The sequence below is a fragment of the Protobothrops mucrosquamatus genome, unplaced genomic scaffold (assembly GCF_001527695.2).
Source record: "Protobothrops mucrosquamatus isolate PMUCROS unplaced genomic scaffold, P.Mucros_1.0 scaffold87, whole genome shotgun sequence".
Taxonomy (NCBI): Eukaryota; Metazoa; Chordata; class Lepidosauria; order Squamata; family Viperidae; genus Protobothrops; species Protobothrops mucrosquamatus.
The window spans coordinates 54621-78206 of NW_015386463.1; the positions used below are offsets into that span (position 1 = coordinate 54621).

The following is a 23586-nucleotide window of genomic DNA, read 5'->3' on the forward strand; positions in this document are numbered from 1 at the left end:
AAGACTATGACAGCTATGACTTTAATATAAGACTTTGCAAAACCTGGGAAAAGCTAATATGTGTTTGTGACCTTCAAAGTTTTAACAACAAAGAACAGCTGTGACAAAAAAAAGACAATAATGTGGGCTGTAGACAAAGAGAAAATTATAAATTTCAGGGAAAAAAAATCTTTTTTGAACTATTTGGATTACAAATATCTATTTAATTGGGACTCTAAAGCTATTTGCAGAGAAAAGAAAGGAAGAGAAAAACTCAAATTCTTGGCCATCATGGATCAGATACATGTAGAAAGAACATATCAAGAAAATATAAATATTTCACAGGAGGAGATATATAGCATACTTCAACTAATTCAAACAATAACTTTAAACCGCAAAAAAATCCAAAATAACTTTGAAAATATAAATCAATCTATTTCTAAGTTAACTTTACAACAACAAAAATTCCCAGAAAACAACAACAGAGAAGGAGAAGATAAAACAGATAAATGGATATAGAATTGAGAATAGAGACTTGGAACTTAACAAAACAAGGAAACATGATTTAATCCTATGGAAAAAAATTCACAAGAATTGGAAAAAACAACTTATCCCTTAAGACTACAAAATAAATCTGAGGACAAGAAAACATATTGGATAAAATGGACTGTAGAGATGTCAGGAACATCGGAGAGAAAGGAAATGATAAGAGAAGCGGAGAGAAAGAAAAAGATTTTTAACAAACGTGGAAAGGCAGAAGCCCTGGGCAAAGACACTTCACCTGATTTACTTTTTATATCTACAGCATTTATGAACATACGGAAAAACTTTTTGATTCAGCAAAATACATTGATTAAGAAAGATACTGGGCAAAGAAAAAAGACTAAAGTGGAAACCAAGAAAATAGATGATGGGGCTTACCAGAGAGAATATTTAAAAAAGAAACATTTGTTTGAATATGGTTAAAGAAATAGAAAGGTTTTGGAATATATATGTCATTCTAAGAGGGATGAATTCCCTAAATAATATAATATGCTTTTTTCCCTTTTTTGTTCTCTTTCTTGATATGAGTAATATAAAAAATGACTTAAAGGAAATGTTTTAGATACCGTATTTTCCGGCGTGTAAGACGACTTTCTAAACCCTGAAAATCTTCTCAAAAGTCGGGGGTCGTCTTATACGCCCAGTCGCCTTATACGCCGGAAAATACGGCCGAGCCGGCCACATGTTTCCCCAGGCCAGGCCAGGCTGGGCCGGGCTGCAGTCATGGCTGGTGTGGCAGCCGGCAGGACCATCGCACCCCGGGAAGCCGAGCCGGCCATATGTCTCCCCGGGCCGGGCGGCAGTCATGGCTGGGCTGGCGGCCAGCGGGGGCATCACACCTCGGGAAGCCGAGCCAGCCACATCTCTCCCCGGGCCGGGCGGCAGTCAGGCATGAAGCTTGCCTGGCTGCCGCAGGGCTCTCCGCCGCCCGGCCCCATCGGTGGCGCCTTCCTCGGGCACTTTCGGGGAGTTGCCGCCGCCCTCGGTGCTGCAGGAGAAGGAGACCTTGGGCTGCGAGGGCGGCGGGGCTGGCAGCGATCGGGACCTCCCCCTCGTCCCCGCGGCAGCACTCCCTGTTGCAGCGGCGGCCGCCCATGGTGCACCCGGCCTTGGCGCCCTCCTCTTGCGACAGCAAAGTGGCTGAGGATGCGGCAGGAGCGGCGGCCGGGTCAGGGGCGGCGGTGGTGACCCCGATGATGCTGTAGTGTCCGCTGCTGGAGCCGCTGCCTCCCCGCCCGTTCGGCTGAGGACGCAATGGGGGCGGCGGCTGGGAGCTGTTGCCTCCCGTCCTGCTCCCCTTCCCTGCCCGTTCGGCGCCGTCTGCCTTTAATTCTCTCTCTCTCTCTCTCCTAACCTGGAGGGAGAGAAAGAGGAAAGAAAGAGAAGAGAAAGAGGAAAGAGAAAGAGAAGATAGAGAAAGAGGAAAGAGAAAGAAAGAGGAAAGAGAGAGAGGAAAGAGAAAGAGGAAAGAAAGAGAAGAGAAAGAGAAAAAGAGAGGAAAGAGGGAAAGAGAAAGGAAAGAGAAAGAGGAAAGAGAAGAGAAAGAGGAAAGAGAGAAAGTTAGAGGAAAGAGAAAGGAAGAGAAAGAGACAGAGAAAGAGAGAGGAAAGAGAGAAAGTTAGAGGAAAGAGAGAAAGAGAAAAAGAAAGAGAAGAGAGAGGAAATAGAGAAAGAGGAAAGAGAGAGAAAGAGAAGAGAGAGGAAAGAGAGGAAAGAGATAAAGAGGGAGAGGAAAGAGAGGGGGAGAGGAAAGAGAAAAAGAGGAAAGGGAGAGAAGGAGAGGAAAGAGAGAAAGAGGAAAGAGAGAAAGAAAGAGAGGGAGAGGAAAGAGAGAGAAAGAGGAAAGAGAGAAAGAAAGAGAGGGAGAGGAAAGAGAGAAAATGAGGAAAGAGAAAAAAGATTGAGAAAAGAGGAAAGAGAGAAAGGAAAGAGAAGAGAAAGAGAGGAAAGAGGAAAGAGAAAGAGGAAAGAGAGAAAGAGGAAAGAGAAAGAGAGAGAGGAAAGAGAGACAGAGAGAGAGAGACCCTTTTGACATCTAAAATGAAGATAACACTGCATATATCCTTTTTTGCCTTTATTTTATATATACACACACAAACATACACACACACACGCACATATCATAAAGGTAAAAAAAGGATATATGCAGTCTTATCTTCATTTTAGATATCAAAAGGGTTTTGCGGCTCCCAGTGTTTTGTTTTCAGTGGGAAACGTGTCCAAGTGGCTCTTTGAGTGTTTTGGGTCGCCTACCCCTGATATAGGCCAAACTCTATATTTTAACTGGAAAAGTTGGGGGTCGTCTTATACGCCCAGTCGTCTTATACGCCGGAAAATACGGTACTTAAATGTGATTGAATTTAAGAAAATTATAATGGATAAAAATATTTTGAATAAGAGTTAAAGGACTAGATGACTAGATGTATTAAATGGAATGTTTAAAATTTAAACATATTTTTAGTTATGGTTAAAAAGAATAAGAAATTTAGGAAATAAATATATATTAGCTTAGGAGGGATATATATTTTAAGTAGTATGTTATTTTTTATGTTTCTTTACTCTTGCTCTCCTTTCTTTTTTTCTGCATTGTTTTATCTATTCCTTAAGAAATGTAAAAGTGTGAAATAGTTCATATGGAAAAATAGAATTAAATTTTTAAATATAATTAATTTTTGAGAAAATCTTAACCAGTAAGAATACCTAGAATTTGGTGGGAGAAACAAACTAAAATAAGGACTGTAACAGGATCTATAAGGCAACCAGAAAGATTGGATAGAAAAGAATATTATATTGATGTGATTATTATTTTTAGGAATATTGGGAAAAAATTATATATTTAATTGTTATCTATCAAAACAATAAGAATTGTATTAACTCAATGTTTGCAAAAGAGGATATTTTGGGAAAACAGGAAATCAACTAAAACCATTATGTGGATTATGGATTATAGAAATCAATTGTTAATAATTGTTTTACAAATGTAACCCAGACAACACACTGTTCACCAATTATTAAGTGATTTATGTTTTTTTAAAAAATCAATAAAATATATTACAAAAAAAATAAAAAAGATGTTGAGACTCTAGAAAGAGTACAGAGAAGAGCAACAAAGATGATTAGGGGACTGGAAGCTAAAACAAATAAGGAATGGTTGCTGGAATTGGGTATGTCTAGTTTAATGAAGAGAAGGATGAGGGGGGACGTGATAGCAGTGTTCCAATATCTCAGGGGCTGCCACAAAGAAGAGGGAGTCAAGCTATTCTCCAAAGCGCCTGAAGGCAGGACAAGAAACAACGGATGGAAACTAATCAAGGAGAGAAGCAACCTAGAACTAAGGAGAAATTTTCAGACAGTTAGAACAATTAACCAGTGGAACAACCTGCCTCCAGAAGCTGTGAATGCTCCAACACTGGAAGTTTTTAAGAAGAGCCATTTGTCTGAAATGGTATAAGCAGGGGGTTGGACTAGATGACCTCCAAGGTCCCTTCCAACTTTTTTATTATTATTATTATTATTATTACTACTATTATTAGAATTAATATGCATCTAGATCTGCATATGCTTCATGTAATTATAATAAATTTATGTTTACTATTATATTCATTTATTTAGGATTAAACCTTATATAACTGACTGAGATATCCTTTAATGTTATATTGCATATCAGTAAACTTTTTTGCCACCTACTTTATTGGAACCATACTGATACTGTGTAGCTCTGGCTAAAACATTTTTAGATACTATAATTTCAATACTCTACATTAATTAAAAACGTTTCCTTTGAGTTTGTTGGTTCTAATGATACAAAAAAGGATGTAGATTGTGTTATGTTCATATCAAGCAACCCAGGCAAAGCTGATAGTCCAAGTGCTGAGAGTTGCAGACATACTGATTCTAACATATTAAATATTTGCTATCCGAGTAGCAAATATTCTGAGAATATCCCTTCTGAGGAGCTCATTGTTGTCATGTCTTTATACAAAATTTTATGAAACAATGTACAATTATACTATTTTCACAAATATATTTCTCTTGTAGGTCATTACATGTATGTGGATTCGCTCTACGTCAAGCACTTTCAGGAAGTAGCTCAACTGGTTTCACCTAAGACACTAACTCCAATGTCAGGCTGTTTATCTTTTTATTATCAAATACAGCAGGAAAATGGCATTGTTTTTACTATTTATACAAGAGATGCAAATGGCTTTTATGAGGAGCTTTGGAAAGCAGATAGACCAATGAGTACTGATTGGCTGCTAGGGGAAGTTGATTTCAGCGCACCATATCCAATGGAGGTAAGGGTATAAAAACAACAGACCTGAATCTTTGCATATTACAGCTAATTCTTGACTTCTGACCACAGTTGAGCCCAGAATTATGGTCATAAGTTGTTGCTGTCATTAAGCAAGGTCCTCTGAAGAGTGAGAGAGGCTCTGGGTTGCTAAATGAATGGACATAAATCCAGGACTACGTTTATAGAATTTGTAATGTTATACTAGAGCAGCGGTTCTCAACCTATGGGTCACGACCCCATTTGGGGTCGATTGACCATTTCACGGGGGTCGCCAAGCAAGGCTGTCCGCCATTTTTTCCCTTTTCCGGTGGGTGTCTTACCTCCCTTGAGCTGGGCCAGCTGTTGGTCAGCCTGCTCCGTCTCTGCCGCTTGCCAGCTACGCCTCAGCCGGCGCAGGGGGCGGAACCACGCATGCGCAGCGCTCCCGGGCAGGGAAAGTCCTCGACTTACGACTGGTTGGGTAGTCCTCGACTTACTACCGGTTTAGTCCTCGACTTACGACCGGTTTAGTCCTCGACTTATGACCGGTTGGGGGTCGCGGCATTAAAAAGGTTGAGAACCACTGTACTAGAGCTTCCTCTTCAATATGGTAGGGGCTTAACTTTATTTTATTTTAAAAATGGTATGGAGTAATGATTTTTCTCTTTATGGATTACTTCCTTTAATTAAACTCCCTTGAGAATTCTTATAAGATGCCACTCCTTTTAAAAAAAAGATTCATATCGGACATAGGAAAATGGCATGCAAGGCAGTGCACATTTCTTTGACAGATGCAAATATGTGTTGCCAATCACTGCTTCTCATTTGTAGATAGTGGAAAACATATAGATCCATGGTTCTTTTGGAATTCAAATCTAGCCTGGCCAGCTAGACTTTGAGTTTGGCATGTAAACAGGAATGTATGTATTGTTCAGAAAGTGAACAATAAGGGTTGTAAATTTGAGTTTGTTTCTGCACATCCCAAGTTTCTGGGACAAGGACAAATAACAGCGGAGATGCTATAAAGCTTCCTCCTTATCATATTTGGTGTGACCCTCCTAGGTAAGTGAGCATGTGATTGTAACTTTAATCACATATAAACATTTTTATTGTTTTTTCTCCCCTTGATCATATTTTAATTTTAACCAAATTATTTGAGTAGCAAATGGTAAATGATTTGAAAAAAAATATGATTTCAAGCTTTTTTCCTATTTATATAAATAAGGGTTAGCTGGGAATGATTGAATTTGCTTCTTTAAGACATCTGATCACCAAAATAACATTTTGTATAATTATAATCTAACTGTGCTTGGATATTTTTGCAGGTTGTTTTTGAAGTTGCTTTCAGCAGTGCCAAAGGAGGATATTTGGCTCTTGATGACATTTCTTTCTCCCCAGTTTTCTGTAGCAATCAAACAGGTACAGGTTTCTCACCTTAATTTATATTTTAAGTGAACATGAATATGTTGTATAATATGCATTTTTCTTTGCCAAACAGTAATTTAATTGCTATTATACAGTAAGACAACCCAACATATCTTCAGCATCAACAAGCATTGATAATTTCTCTCATATGATATCACCTCTAGGCAAGATGGGTAGCATACAAGATAGACAGAAAGACAGATAGATACTAGGACATCAATTGTTATTGAGTAAAAAGAGTTCTGCCCACACACAGGACTATATCAGTAAAAAGATGTTCTGCACATACTTCTTCCATTACTGGTGGAAAAACATAGAAAAGATCCATAAGAAAACAACATCCTATAAAAAATGAGGGACAATCACACAAGCTTCATCTGAACAAATTATTGATGAACTTCTTTGAATGGATTATAGCCACTCATAAATTATATCTCTAGCCATTTGTATGTTGTAGTCTTTCTTATGGTGCACAATTCTGTTTCCGTATATACACATAGATTGTCATAGGTTTAATGGAGTATGCCTCATCTTCTTACTGGAATTGAACTAAGATGTTGAAGAAACAGATATCTTTTAAAACAAAATGACGCAATTCACAAAATGGAGCTCATTACAGCATAAGCAGATGTATAATTCACAGTGTTTCATCTCAGAAACTATGACTAAAATACTTTGCATCTCACAAATGATGAATAAAGATGTATTTGGGTAACACTGAGTATACAAAAAAATGAACAAGTTGTGCAGCAAATGCATATGTTAAGTGAAGTAGCATTTAAAAAGATATATTACTTTTTTTAAACAATTGAACATTATTGATGGAAATATTATTACTGAGGTAATAACAGATACTGAATATAGTCTTATTGTACATCTTCCATCCTTTTTATTTGATACAAATTATTTCCACTGGAGAATGCAAATTACTTTAACTAAAAATAGGATTATCAGAGACATTTCCTTTACTGGCCTTGTATTTATGTGTGAATATGTGGATAGAAGGAAATCTTTTGGCTCTGTGGGAATCCTTAATTCTCTTTAGGATATGTTTTATTCAGTGTTACTATCCATAACTACTATTAAGGGACAAATAGCTTGATTCCTTCTTGCTGATTTTGCTAGTATTTATCAGCTTAATCTTTCAAGTATGCAGTTTCAATTCTCTTCCATTTGATCTGTTATCCCTTAGGCATTTCCTTCAGTCCCTTACAGGCAAGTTGCACTTTTGAAGAGAATTTTTGCCATTTTTATCAAGATTACAAGGATGGTCCTGGTTGGAGCAGGGTAAAAGTGAAGCCTAATGCATATAGACCGGGTGACCATACTACTGGCACAGGTAAGTAAAAATTCTTTATGGGAAAATGTATAGGGTGAATAAATTAACTTCTTCGACATGCTGAATTCAACCTGAATCTCCTAAAGCTTTGCGGGAAATCTGGACATTTCAGAAATTTCTTGACAGACTTGAGCCACTACAGCATGTGAAAAAAAAATCTTGAGATTTTAAGGCTCTTTTAAAGAAAGAGCCTTAAACAAAATACTTAAAGAATCCTGGGATTCATTCAGTTATTCTATTTTAGTATAAGAATATCTATGTGACTTCAGATCATATAAAGAGCTGCAGTAATAAATGTAACTGTTCAAACATTAAGATACCTGGATCACCTAGTTCAGTGGTGGTGAACCTATGGCACGCGTGCCAGAGGTGGCACTCAGAGCCCTCTCTGTGGGCACGCGACCCGTTGCCCCAGCAGAGTTCGCCAGAGTAGCAAGCACGTGGCGTTTGGAAACGACAGGGCAGGAAGTGAGCGAGCAAGCGGCGTTTGCCCCCCGGGGATGCCCTGGAGATGGCGAGAGACTGGCCCCAGCCACGCTCACCCAGTCTGCCATGACTACTGCAGCCATGCCCACCCAGTGCGCCATGCCCCCCCATCCCCCCTGAGGGCACCACAATGCTGATGAAGCTCTGGCACTTTGCGATAAATAAGTGGGCTTTGGGTTGTAGTTTGGGCACTTGGTCTCTAAAAGGTTTGCCATCACTGACCTAGTTAGTACCAGCTTCACATAAATTTAGATGAAGTATTATTTCAGAAATTTCAAAAGCAAGATCTCAGTTAAAGAGTTTTCACACATGGGGCTTCCCCTTCCTACCACCAGTGATCAGATGCTGACAAAAAGAGAGGGACGGGAGGGGGGAATGATTTAAGCCTGCTGTATAAGTTCACTGAGGGAGGAGATGCTGGCCAAACTTCAAAGTCTGAGGTTCTGGTTCACCTCCAAAATAGCTTTTCTATTAAAAGAACAATTTCAAATTAAGGCACTAATCATTAATATGATAAACGACATAGCAACATTATATGAAACAAGTTCAGCCAGACCCATATACATATATTGATGTCTAGTTTTGTGCAAAAGTGCTGTGTATGTCTGAAGATCTAACAATGAGTTTCAGACAAGGGTTTTTTTTTGTTTTTTTTAATGATTTGCCTATTGAAAAATTCAGGGAGGAAAATTAAATTACAGGCAGTCCTTGACTTACAGTCATTCAGTGTCTGTTCAAAGTTATAACACCACTGGAAAAAATGATTTATGATGGTTTTCGCACTTATGACCATTATGTATTCCCATGGTGAAAAGGTAAAGGTTTCCCTGTCAGTCTGACTCTGGGGCATGGTGCTCATCTCCGTTTCTTGGCCGAGGGAGCCAGTGATGTCCGAAGACAATTTCCGTGGTCATGTGGCCAGCATGGCTATATGCCAAAGGCGCATGGAACGCTGTTACCTTCCCACTGAAGTGGTAGCTACTTGCATTTGGATGCTTTTGAACTGTTGGTGGGCAAGAGCTGGGAGCTCACCCCATTGGCGGAGTTTGGGTCTTGAATCTGGGCTGGCAGCTCCCCAGTTGGCAAGCTCTGCATCTTTAACAGCTGAACCATCATTCCATGGTCACATCAAAATTCAGGCGCTTGGCAACTATCATGTATTTATGAAAGCAGCACTGTCTCCAGACGTGTGATCATCATTCATAACCTTTTCAGCCAGCTTCTGACAAGCAAAGTCAATGGGGGAAACCAGATTCGCTTAATGACTGCATAATAACTGCAGTGATTCGCTTAACTGTGGCAAAAGATCATAGAATGGGTCAAAACTCATTTACCAACTGCTTTGCTTAGCAACAAAAATGTTGCGCTCAATTCTGGTCATAAGTTGAGGACTACCTGTATATGTAACCTAATTACCTAATTATCATTCCTATAATTATGGCAATATAGTTTTGCAACAAAATTAATCTTAAAGGTTGGGTTAAAATGTTTTTTTTACTGTAAAGATAACATGTATTAATCTATGTAACAACTGGAAAATGGCAACTAAAAATATCCAAGCCTGGAAAGATTATTTAAGATATTATTATATGAAATAGCTCTTTAGAAACATGATCTTATATAGCAGTCCTAGCTTGCAGACATGGCACTGGAAGTCCACTACAATATCTAGAAATATCCCAGGAGTAAATTGCTTGAAATGATTCAAACATTACGTTGCATTACAGGTTTCTATTTGCTGGCAAATACAAAGTTTACATCGCAACCTGGATATATTGGCCGCTTATATAGCCCCACTCTGCCAGAAAACGTACAATATTGTCTGAGATTTTATTATGCTTTGTTTGGCTTTTTCAAAATGAGAGATTCCCTGGCTATTTATATCTTTGAAGAAAACCATGTTGTTCAGGAAAAAATCTGGTCTGTCTCAGAAACTCCCAGAAGAGTCTGGACTCAAGCTGAAATCACCTTCAGAAAGCCCATGCCTTGCAAGGTAACAACCAATGTTTTCTGCCTTGGATACTGTTATTGTCAGCTTCTCCTAAATGAGTCATAATGACTCCTCTGTGAAAAAAAGGGCAAAAGGATTTGTTCATCTTCTGTCTTTTCCAGTAAAAAACAGTCAAATCATCCTGGCAGATGGGAATGTGACCACAGAAGGGCAGTCATTATATGGTTTGTGTGGCAGGAGGTTGTACACAAAAAGAAGCAATTAACCAAATAATAATGCAACTTTTAATTTTTATTGTGTTATCTGTTGTGGAAAGAAGAGTTCTAGCATTATTTCTTTAGATTGATTTAGTTAAATTAGAGCTTGAACCCTACTAATAGTTCTTATGATAAAAATATCAGTGGAAATGCTGTACCCAGCCACTGAATAGTATGCAACTAAAGTCACATTATGATTATTTTCTGTGACATGCATTGCCAGGCATATTTTAAACATTTTTTGTTGACTAACAAGATTGTATGTAATTTGGGACCGTGCATTGTAAATCTGAAGGTACTTCACCGGACGTTCAGTTCATATGGAAGTATGCCATTCATACTGAAGATATTAGTAGATTTATGAATTTTTTAAAAACTGTACCAGAGTGAGGCGTATTCATCTTGTTTTAATAATTTTGACCTGAATGGAAAGCAAATTTAAAATATTAATGCCAATTGTGACAAATGTATTAATAATGTGCTTTGTGTGCATAGACAGTAAAAATGAATGGCTACTTTCATGGCTGCCAATGTAATATTTGCTCATATTATCTGGGAATATATATTGTAGATCAAAAGATTCTAAGTTTAGAATCTTTATTTCAGTCCACTGTATAATATAAATACTGGTAGATCACAACCAGCATTTACTTCATCTTTCCTGTAGCTGATTTTATGCAACTTTGATTTTTTTAACTTTCCAAGTGTCTATAGAAACAGTAAACACCCTCAGTTGCCAAGATGAATCTTGGCCATCCTTGAATGTCACATAGCACAAGAGAATCAGATCTTTCCATTGCTTTTACAGCTTTTCCAATTAAAAAATTGCAGCCATCAGAAACTCTTTTTGATGTGTTTTACTCTGCATTTTTCCTCAAATAAGAAATAGTGAATATTTAAAAATATTTTATTTCAGTAGTTCAGCTAGAAAAGCTGGAAAGCAGAATAATGAAAGACTTGGTTTCCAGGGATGAGACATTTTGGAGTATCTATTTGAAATTAGCTCTCTAAACCAATTACTGGTACTACAATATTTTATATAGAAGAAACTGGCCACTAACATTAATGAGCTACTTGAAAAACACCATTTTAGAACATATGCTTCGTGTAATTAAATCAAATGCAATAAACTTAAAACAAAAAGTAAGGAAATCATATTATTTATATTATTAATTTTTATTATACTTTTCAGGTTGTCTGTAACAAGATCTTAATGTTTATGTGCTTTTTCTAGAAAGCAAGTATAAAAAGGACATTAAATCACTGAAATACTGAGGCTTTTCAGACTAAATAAATAATAATAATAATAATAATAATAATAATAATAATAATAATAATAATAATAATAATAATAATAATAATAATAATAATAATAAAAAATAAAAATAAAGTTGGAAGGGACTTTGGAGGTCATCTAGTCCAACCCTCTGTTCAGGCAGTCAACCCTATACCATTTCAGACAAATGGCTATCCAGTCTCTTCTTAAAAACTTCCAGTGTTGGAGGATTTACCACTTCTAGAGGCAGGTTGTTCCACTGATTAATTGTTTTAACTGTCAGGAAATTTCTCCTTAGTTGGGTTGCTTCTCTCTTTGATTACTTTCCATCCATTGCTTCTTGTCCTGCCTTCAGGTGCTTTGGAGAATAGCTTGACTCCCTCTTCTTTGTGGCAACCCCTGAGATATTGGAACAATGCTATCATGTCACCCCATGTCCTTCTCTTCATTAAACTGGACATACCCAATTCCAGCAGCCTTTCCTTATATGTTTTAGCCTTCAGTCCCCTAATCATCTTTGTTGCTCTTCTCTGTACTCTTTCTAGAGTCTCAACATCTTTTTTACATCGTGGTGACCAAAACTGGATGCAGTGTGGCCTTATCAAGGCATTGTAAAGTGGCATTAACGCTTCATGTGATCTTGATTCTATCCCTCTGTTAATGCAACCTAGCACTGTGTTGGCTTTTTTGGCAGCTACAGCACATTGCTGGCTCATATTTAAGTGATTGTCCACTAGGATTCCGGATCCCTCTCACAGTTACTACTATTGAGCAAGGTACCACCTATACTATACCTGTGCATTTGGTTTTTCTTGCCTAAATGTAGAATCTTACTTTTTTCACCATTGAATTTCATTTTGTTAGATAGCACCCAATGTTCAAGTCTGTCAAGATCCTTCTGTATCTTAAGCCTATCTTCTGGAGTGTTGGCTATTCCTGCCAGCTTGGTGTCATCTGCAAATTTGATGAGTTCCCCATCTATCCCTTCATCCAAATCATTGGTGAAGATGTTGAAGAGCACTGGGCCCAGAACAGAGCCCTGGGGCACCCCACTGCACACTTCCTCCATGTAGATGCAGTTCCATTGAGGACCACACGCTGAGTACAGCAGGTCAGCCAGCTTCAAATCCATCTCTTGGTGATGCTGTCTAACCTCCATTTTTCTATCTTATCAAGTAGTAGGTTGTGGTCTACTTTATCAAATGCCTTACTGAAGTCCAGGTAAATTATATCCACAGCATTCCTCTGATCCACTAATTTTGTCACTTGGTCAAAGAATGCAATAAGATTTGTCTGGTGTTCGCTGATTTGTTGCTTGATTATCTTTTCCAGAATCTTCTCAAGTATTGAGGTCAGGCTGATAGGTCTGTAGTTTCCTGGATCCATTTTTTTCCTTTTTTGAAGATGGGAACTACATCAGCTCTTTTCCAGTCCACTGGGTAGTTCCCCAGTGCTCCAGGATCTTTGAAAAATATAGTTCAGTGGTTCTGAGATCATATCTGCCAGTTCCTTCAGAACCTTGGGGTGTAGTCTATCTGGTCCTTTGATTTGAACTCATCTAGGGTGGACAGGTGCTCACTTACCATTTTCTTGCCTATCTAAACTTGTGTTTCTAATCTGTTTTTTACGGTACTGTTTTTGATAGGTTGGACTGTTTTTTCCCGTTGTGTAAAGACGGATTCAAAAACCGAGTTAAGTAGTTCTGCTTTCTCCCTGTTGCTTGTTACCTTCTTGACAAGCAGCATGTGTTGCTTATGAAATTTCAGTCAGACTGATGTTACCTAATTTAGTAATGAAATATCTGTAAGAAAACCACCAAGTTCAGAGAGCACCAAGGACCCCATAATTCCAGCTATATTTGAACAATGTTGCTTTCTGCAGAAACAATAATATAATCCCAATAAAGTTGTGAAAAAGTGTTTACAGACTTTTGTAAGAACTTTAATATCATTTCTATACACCGTTCTGATTGGAAACCAATTTGTTTCCATAATGCTTTTAACCAGATAAATTTGTTCAAAGTTACCTAGTTTGATAATGAAACATCTGCAAGCAAACAATCAAGCTCAGAGAGCATCAAGGACTCCACAGATCATTACTGTCTTCTTTTGAAGAAAGCATCAAATGCCTAAATATTTCTACTTCAATTCTTTATATACTTATTTGATCTACAGAACAAATATAATTTGAAACAATAACCTCAAATATAAATATTCATTGCTAAATTACATGATTCAAGTTCTAGTAATACTGTAGAATTAGCTAGGAATTTCTAGCTGTTTTATTAATGAAAAATCTAGATAAGCCAAATTGCTGTTTAATTTAGATTAGTGCTAAAATGGAAGTAACTAGAAATCAGTGAGTTAGCAATCTTTTATACTTATATTTTCATTATATATAACTGTGTTCAGAGCATTAGAAAGAGTTCTAGTAAGCAAAACATTTTTTTAAGGAATATTGAGATGTTAGCTTCAAAATTTGTCCCTGTCTGTGATATGCACATAGATCGAGAATATTTCTTTTGAGATCGTTGAGTAAAGTGAATGCATGCCCATATGTACTGATATCCTTTGAAGCAACTTTCAATAAGGATGGTGTACCAGTTCATCTTTGTAAAGAATCTTTTTCAAGTGCTTTATAGAATTCAGAGGATTAGAAGAGCATTCTGGGGGGGAGGAAAGGGCTTGGAAAAATTAAGATTGACTGTATTTTTGTGCAAATTTCAGGTGGTGTTTCTGAGCTGGTGTAGAAACTTTTGGGATTGCGGACTAGTGGCACTAGATGATATATCAGTGAATTTGGGAAGCTGTCATAGTGCTGGTAAAATTAATTACATTTCCAATCCGTAGTATGTATATTTATTGCAATTGATGTGTACTTTATGATATTAGTGATCTGTTCTGTATAAACTTTCCCCTAATGTATATTTTTGTTTCAGGTTATCATACACCATTCCATATTGGATGGAGATATAGTTTTAAGTTTAAAAACTATGCTTTTCTCCATTTTAATGGTGTGGATGCAAATTCACAATTTATTTCTGTTTAGTGCTTGAGTAGAGACACATGCAGTAGAACTAATAAGAGTACAGCATGCCAAAGAAATTCTTGCAAAGAAACAGAATTTCTTCTATCAAACTTCAAAACACTCCTACTTGCTCTTAGAAAAAAAAAGGGCAGATCTGTATTTATATTGGGATTTAGATATAGGGGAAATGTGTACCTTCCATTAACACAAATGTCCATTATGTCAATGTCTGTCTGTCTCCATATATTTAAGAACCCATCCTACTGTAGGAATTGTTCTGAACGAGACAGTTAAATGTTCTGCATTTCTGAAAGTAACGGGCTCCAGAAAGATGCTCCTTATAGTAGTGGTAGTCCCCTAAAATCAGGCTAGCGCTATCTCTGATTAGCTTTAGCAAAATGCCAAATACTCAGTTGTGTAATGTAGAATTAGCTGTTCATGTATATATTGACTCAATATGATAATCCATATTTTTGTTCCATTATGTGATTTAACTGATTTAAGCCATTTTAAATTAGGCTTACTATGAATGCTTTAGTTATTCTCTATATACTTTGTAAATTGCTAAGGTCACATTTGACTGTGACAAGACATAAATGAATAATCATGAGTAAACTCAAGAGATTGCAGTGAAATTTGAATTAACTAAACCATGAATAGTTACATGATTTTCTGTTAGTAACTAACTAGCAATATCAAGCCAAATTGTAAAACATGCATCTAAGTAAATGTTATATAAGTCTATTTCAGAATGAAAAATCATATTTACTTAGAAAAATAATATCTGCCTGGAATTTTGAGAAAACAGAAAATGTAATGTGTTTAAAAAAATAATAAAAATGAGTAGAGTGTCAGCAAATCAACAAATTCAGATAGAAAAGCAGTTTCTATAAGTACAGTTGAATAAAACTGATAGCTTTATCCATATTAAACAGGTCAATTAGATATATTTAAATATACTTAAACATAACTGCATTTTACTGTATGTGTTTGGTAGATACACTACCTGATTTTCCTGGAGAATGTACTTTTGAAAAAAATGAGTGCTCATTTACTCTGCAACCAAGAAATCGGCATGGTTGGCATAGGAGGAGAAGTCCAACGCCTACATCTTACACTGGTCCAAGAGGAGACCACACTACTGGGGTAGGTAAGTTATAGTTTAAAAGGTGATAAGTGACCTAAATAATATAATGAAATATCAAGTATGAATAGTTTTTATTCCAAGATAGATTTGTAATCTAAATGAGAACACTTGATGCTTATTCTTTTCTATTAAACATACAGATTAGGATTTCCATGCTTAAAAATAGACAAAACTATTCCTTCATTTTTTAATTGTTATGCTAATAACAAAATCTTATTCTAGATGTTCTTCAATAAGACAATTGTTATGGTACTTTTTCCAGACTTCTCCGATAATTTTGGGTAAGATTTGAGAGAAGTGAATTCATTTTGGAAAAGTGCAATAACTGCCAAGATACCGTGTTTCCCCGAAAGTAAGACCTACCCTGAAAATAAGCCCTAGCTTGATTTTTGGGGCTGGGCCTAAAAATCAAGCTGGGGTGGGGGGTGGAGCTGCCCCACGTACCCCATACCCGCTTACCGATGCAGCCAGGCCTCCCATGAATCAACACCTGCCTCGCCTCACCGGCCACTTCTTCTATGGTGCCCCCCAGCCTTCATTTTGCCATCAGAGGCCTTTGGAAAGGCCTCTGCAGCCAAGAACTGAGCTACAGATTCAATCTGGAGCTCCATTCTTGGCTGCAGAGGCATTTCCTTCCACCACAGAAGATGTGGGCTGGCTGGGTGGAGCTTTCAGTGCTGCCATAGCAAGGTGAGACCGTGGAAAAGACACTCCCCCCAAAATAAGACCTGGTGCCTCTTTTCGAGGCAAAATAATAATAATAAGACCGGGTCTTATTTTCGGGGAAACACAGTAGATAAATCATATAATAATAAATGTTGGAAATACGTGTATGTGTTAAAAAAAAAACCCTCAAAAGTGACGGAAAGGAAACTTGTTCCTGGTAAAATTCAGATATCTGAATCACTATAAGAATTAAAAAATCTCTTAAAATATACTTTCATATATTTTCTTTTTGAAGGATATTACATGCATATTGAAGCTTCTAATATGATCTATGGACAGAAGGCGCAACTTATTTCAAGGTTATTACGAAAGACGTTTGGACATCAGTGCCTTATATTTTTTTATCATATGTATGGACACGGGACAGGACTGTTAAATGTTTATTTGAAGATGCATGATTCTAAAAAGGAGATCCTCATTTGGAGAAGACTTGGTGAACAAAGCATCTCATGGTTAAAGGGCCTAATAGAATACACATGTGATAAATCTCACCAGGTAAGTTAACAATCCCTTTATAGGAATGGTATCTGTTTAACTTATGGCCCAGAATATTTGGAGGGATAAATTTCTGGTTGACAAGTTTGTTAAATGCCAGTAGCAGGCATAAATTACCCAAGACCTGTAAGGAAAAAATGTGACTGAAGCATGCCAATTTAAAATAGCACTGGATAGTCTTGAATTGATTGAGTCTAAATTGATTGTATAAGCAACCAAAATAAGCCTGTCTGTCATTAAAGATCATAGCAGTATCAGATGTGATGCACAGAAATTCTCATGTATTTTTTCTTTACGGTTCTTATTTAATTTGATGGGAGAATTCGCTTTACAAATTATTTTTAGAAGAAAATTATGTAGATATTCTTATGAATGCTGTGTGATGTTTTTGCCCTTACTTAGGAAGGAGATATTGAAGGAGAGGTTTGTGAAATGCTCCACCTTTCACTGTATAATCATTTTTCAAGCAGTCTAAAACTTATATACAAAAAAGGACAAATTCAATAAATCATTTATTCTTTACACTTCACAAATCTAGCAAACAATTTTAATTAACTATTTGCTCATAGTACTATGTCTCTCTCTATCCAGTTTTAGATAATTTAAATATATAGATCTAATGTTGTACAGTTTGGATTTCAGTTACATATAATAGTATGAAGGAAGAGGTGCAGGAATAAAAATATCAAAGCAATTGTTACACATTTCTGTGAGACTGTGGGTCAGTCCAAAGAGTGTATAGATCTGTACTCATGAACCATCTTTCAACTCCCCAGAATAGATTTTAAGAAGGACACAAAGAGGGAAAGGAAAGTTATTCTATTGGGGAAAGAATACATTTAGATGCAACCAAAATTCTTGCTTCTAAAAGTAAATTCTTCTAAAAAATATATATAGATACAGGTTTCCTCTAAATCTGGAGTAGTGGCCTTCAGGCCTCCAAGTAAAGGTAAGGCTGGTGGAGCTTTTACATCCAAATAATGAAGGCACAGGTAGAGGCTATTCCAGTGAAGTTACTCCTTGCTGAACAAGGCAGAGAATACAAATAATGTGAAAGATCTTTGCTTTGGTGTTTAAGATGGTGCTTCTGCCCCAAAATCCTTGCCTCTGCTATCATCTGGCTTGCCAAGGAGAATAAAGAACAACTTTCTTTTTCTCCTCTAATTAAAAAAAATGAAATAATATGAGAAGAAACGTTACATTTTTTAAAAAAAAAAGTCTACTCATTGAGAAGAAGGATATATAAATAATTCCTGGAAAGGGACAACTGAATACATGTGGAAGGAAACTTGTTGGTAGGATTTTCTTGGCCTCAAAGTTTCATCTTTATGAAAAATAAGACTTCTCAGGAGATCTTGAGAGAGAAGGAAACAGACACAAATAACACAAAGATTAATGGAGCAAATTTAATATTTTAACAGCACATTTTGTACAACTCCATATTTTTATTTCCCATCCCATGTTACTATTCCTAAGGATCGCCAAACTTTCCAGAAGGGGCATGGAGAGGGTAGGAGAGATACTCATTTAACAGAGCTTTCTTCTACTTCAGTTAGTTATAACTAAGCCATGATGATTTACTATTTTTTGAGAGACAGCAAAAATGTACACACTTATATGGAAATTACTACTTTGCATGTACAGTACTTTATATATTTCTATAAAATCAAACTGTATTTATCAATTATGCTTTTTTTAAAAATGCAGATTATATTTGAAGCAATTCGTGGAATATCAATACGAAGTGACATTGCTATAGATGACATTTCATTTCAGAGAGGACCTTGTAAAGGTAAACTTAATTTGATTGAATTTGCCCTAGTATTTGATTTACATTTGCTTCTTGAAAGCCTCTCATTATATTTATATATACATATATATATATATACACACACACACACACATATACATACATACACATACAACTAAAGAGACAACTGTTCATAGCAAGTGTTTCTTTCTAGATTTACAAAGATGTTATTGTCACATTTATCAGAAGTCCCACAAAACCATTCTTGAGCTAAAGCTCTTTCATTATTTCTACTTTAATACTCATGAAAGAAAGGATAGCTAGTCTTCAGACTATTTCTCCCTGCATCTTAGCACCTCAAAATTATTTTTATCTGAAAAGCAATATGCAGATGTTTTCAATATTCTTTCTGTCCTCTTAGAAATGGAAGAAAGTATACTAGAGTCATCAGGATATTCTGCTGATTTCAATGAAATAGAGTACTGAACTCTGCAGTAGCTGATGGAATACCAGTGCCTTCTCTACAGTAGAAACTGCACAGACTTGTCCATACTATACAATTTAAAGATAACTACTGGATTATTTTGTAAAAGACACAAAGGCACAGGAAGAGCCGAGGAAAGATTTAGTGCCTTGCTTATGAAATTATTGACTCAGGGTTTCTCTCACTTTGTTTTATGCATTTTCTTTTGCATGTGACATCAGTTATTCTAAGGAGCTATTGAATTTGCACCAAATTTGCAATAATCGATATAGATTTTTTAAGAATTTTCAGCCATACAAATATATAAAATAAAATGGACACAATCTGTCATTGTGTTAACAAAATCTGCATTCAATGAATGCCTTGTTGGCAAATAATGGATTTAGTTAAAAATTGTGAAATAACAAAGAAATTTATAAACGCTATTAACATTTTATATGTTGTTTGCAAATGTTTTTATTATTGTTTAGGAAGACTAATATCTGTTGGAATCCTAGCATGTCCACTCAGAAATTCATGGCATTGAGCTCAATGACAGTGATTCCCAGATGATGTGCATAGATTTGCAATATAAGGGTCTCACCAATACAGTATTTTAATTATTGTGCTGTTCTTTGCTAATAATTATAATGAATCCGTTTATCCGGGCTGCAGCTGACAGATAAAATCTATGTAAGTGTTCTATAAAATATAATGCAGCGCACCAGTATTGAACAACATACATATGAGGAAACTGTTTGAAATGCAGTTTTATTATTTAATGTATTAGTGGTTTGATAGACTTGTCAAGAATGACTTTAAGTTACATTTAACCACAAAATATTCCTGTTTGAAAAAAAAATGATACCCATTTGTGATTATAGAGGGACATGCATTTCAGATATGTATATGTGTGTACAAATGCCTTAATTTTAATTGATCAAATAAAATGTGTTTTAATTCACTTTAACTCCACCTGTGGAGAGAAATGTACTATTTTTTTTGAATAAAATTGATTTTCCCCCCCACAATCATCCTACAACGGAAACTGCCAGACCAGACTGCTTCAATTAGCTAGCTATGAAATGTATTTGAAAAAAAATGGTCTGTAATATAACATAAATGACCAATTGCTGTAGCAAACAATGCTGTTAACTAAGCAAGGAGAGAAGCAACCTAGAACTAAGGAGAAACTTCCTGACAGTTAGAACAATTAACCAGTGGAACAACCTGCCTCCAGAAGCGGTGAATGCTCCAACAGTGGAAGTTTTCAAGAAGAGACTGGACAGCCATTTGTCTGAAACGGTATAGGGTTTCCTGCCTAAGCAGGGGGTTGGACTAGATGACCTCCAAGATCCCTTCCAACTTTACTATGATGATGATGATATACCTGGCTTTCTGTTGCAATTCATATGAAATCCAGACTAACGTAATTCTTAATTTACAGCCACAACTGGGACTGGAATTAAGAAAAGAAATAGTTAAGCAAAACACCCACATAATCGCTTTGCTCAATGATCGCAATACTGGCTTTCCTAGTTGCGGTCGTTAAGTAATCTGATGGGACATGGAATCCCTTGCGATGTGAGAGGCTTGGGGAGCTTGGTGCCCAGCGGTGGGTCGAAACCTGTTCCAGGCTGGGAGGTCTAGGCCTTCTCCCCCATCCCATGCTGGGTTGCCTGAACCCTTCCCTACCCACTACGCCTGGGGCCACTTACCTTTGTGTTGTTTTTCTGACAGGCATGCCCAGCTGATCCAAGGTGTGGCCTTCCAAGGAGACCACCTCAATATCATTCTGCAAGTGGGCCCAATTCTCACAATCATTCAGAATGATCCTTCTTCAAATTGTGTGATTTGGAGAAGGGGCCTTTCAAATGATTTGCAAGAATGATCAGTATGTTATCTATGTAACATCTTCCTAGGAATGTATGCCTGCCTGAGCTATGTTCATTATGCCATTGAATGAGCGTCATGTCAAGTACACTACACTAACATTTCATCTAGCTTTTCCAAAATCTCTAGAATTTTTCTAGAATCTCCCATAATTCTTTGGAATCTGAAAATCTGCATAAAATGCATAGAAAATAATACAGCATGCCTGTACCATGCATCCAAGCAGTGAATTAACATTACTGGATGCAAAACCTAGATCTTTTATATTCAATCAGATATATCCATTTACCCATTATTTTGTTCCACAAAATACCGTTATTATAGTAGTTTTGTTAATACCTTTCACTGCAGTGTTTCTAATAATTTTATTTTATTGCATTACACATTTAAATAGAATTACATTTTTTACATCATTTATTATAGGCTGTCAGTATATTCCACATGTTTTTAGTCAAAAATAGGAAGTAAATGGTTTAATTGATACATTTCTTTCTAGCCTGATATTCTCCTGACATCTAGTGGACACTTCAAAAATAACATCTTCTAGTTTAATAACTTGTGAACTTGCAAAAATCCTGTATGTTCTGATTTTTCAAAATAGTGAGTGTACAGTGCCTATTTGCTCTCAGTTATAGTGTAGGATAGATATATATGGATCAGTACCTTGTGTTGGTCCATAACTGTAATAAAGACAGGACTGAATTGGATCAGTACCATCTATAATATGGGTGTAAAATGCAAGTCTCATATCCCCTTTGAGATTAGTATATATATATAAAAGGCAGAGCATGCATCACAGTGCTACATCTGCCATCTTACCCATTTTTACACTTCTATGACTACCATTGGTTTTAGTGCATTTCCTGTTCAGTGCCACATCCTAGACCAGGGGTCCTCAACCTGTGTGGGCTGTGGCCTGCTGGCCACCGGGCCACGGGACAGGCTGGCCAGTGGACATGCATGTGCGTGCACACCCCCTCACTTGCGCTAGTGCTGCAGCCGCAGGGTGCAAAAACAGGACGCCATGCCACAGGGCGCAAAAACGGGTCACCGCTGCACCTTGGGGTGCGAAAATTGGACGATGATGCACCTTGGGATGCAAAAACAGGCTACCGCCGCCCTGCAAGATGCAAAAATGGCCACTGCTGTGCCACGAGGCATAGAAACAAGGTGCTGCGCCACGCAAGAACAGGGCTAGTAGGGCTAGTATCATATGGGCGTTAGCCCTGCCCCATTTGTGCCACGTGCATACTCGGGGCCCTGTGCGCACGCACATGCATGCACGCATGTAAAATGCTTCCCCCTCCCTTTTCCTCCGGTCTGCCAACCGACAAAGGTTGGTGACCTCTGTCTTAGATGTTTCAGAATCAAAATTTATCCTAAGGAACCATAACAGAAAAGGCATACTTCTTTGATCCCATTATGACACATTTAACTGAAGAGATCTGGAACATTCCCATTCTGTCTGACGCTAGACAGGCAGAATGGATGGGCTCCTGGTCTCTTCAATTAATCATTGTGATCTATCAGGGCTTAGAAAGTGACTTCTGTTACAGTATCTACCATCTAGAAAAGACATCTATACAACTTACCATGATGGTGTTTTCAAAGTCATTTAAAACTTGCCTCTGGTCCCAGGTTTGGAGGTAGGTGGCTGTTTATCCTGTTGTTTTTCCCTTTGGATGTTGTGTTCCCTCTTTCAGGTGCTGAGAAACTTTCATCATCTTTGTTTTTACTCCTTTTATTATGTAATCCTTCTAGAGTTGTCTGGAGTCAAATGGCCTCTAAATTTAACTAATTAAGTGAATTTATGAACTAGATTCCTTTTTCTTTGTAGTGCTCTCTTGCTGCACACAAAAATGGGTACTGAAATAATGGAAAGCACTGATGGGTAGAATCAGATGATTTATAAACAAAAGTATATAAGGTATGTGCCAAAATAACAATTCGCTTTTATCATTAATCTTTGGAGATTTCCAGTATTTTCCTTAGAGCCCATTAAATCCAGGCAGACATAACATCATTAACTCAAACAAAAATGGGCAAAGATAGAAGTAAAATAAACTCCATGATGAAGATGGATCATACTAATACTTTTCATTCCTTTCTCTCTTAATATGCCTTGTTGTTAATTGTTGTTAATTGCGAAGTCGTGTCCGACCCATCGTGACCCCATGGACAACGTTTCTCCAGGTCTTCCTGTCTTCTACCATCTTCTGGAGTCCATTTAAGTTCACGCCTACTGCTTCAGTGACTCCATCCCGCCACCTCATTCTCTGTCGTCCCCTTCTTCTATTGCCCTCAATCTTTCCCAGCATTAGGCCCTTCTCCAGTGAGTCCTTCCTTCTCATTAGGTAGCCAAAGTATTTGAGTTTCAACTTCAGGATCTGGCCTTCTAAAGAGCAGTCGGGGTTGATCTCTTCTAGGACTGACTGGTTTGAACGCCTTGCAGTCCAAGGGACTCGCAGGAGTCTTCTCCAGCACCATAGTTCAAAGGCCTCAATTCTTTGTCGCTCAGCCTTTCTTATGGTCCAACTTTCACATCCATACATTGCA

The 23586-nt window shown here is 37.2% G+C and overlaps 1 protein-coding gene across 1 annotated transcript in view; it reads left to right on the forward strand.

The window, feature by feature from the left end:
- MAMDC2 (MAM domain containing 2) overlaps positions 1–20092 on the forward strand; it is a 53956-nt gene extending 33864 nt beyond the window's left edge. Inside the window, exons 6-14 of the mRNA XM_015812477.1 lie at positions 4561–4817; positions 6121–6214; positions 7413–7559; positions 9773–10038; positions 14256–14349; positions 15554–15706; positions 16665–16924; positions 18632–18716; positions 19096–20092. Coding sequence (XP_015667963.1) covers positions 4561–4817; positions 6121–6214; positions 7413–7559; positions 9773–10038; positions 14256–14349; positions 15554–15706; positions 16665–16924; positions 18632–18716; positions 19096–19160 — 1421 coding nt within the window. The 3' untranslated portion in view covers positions 19161–20092. The remainder of the gene's footprint in view (positions 1–4560; positions 4818–6120; positions 6215–7412; positions 7560–9772; positions 10039–14255; positions 14350–15553; positions 15707–16664; positions 16925–18631; positions 18717–19095) is intronic.
- The last annotated feature ends 3494 nt before the right edge of the window (positions 20093–23586 follow it).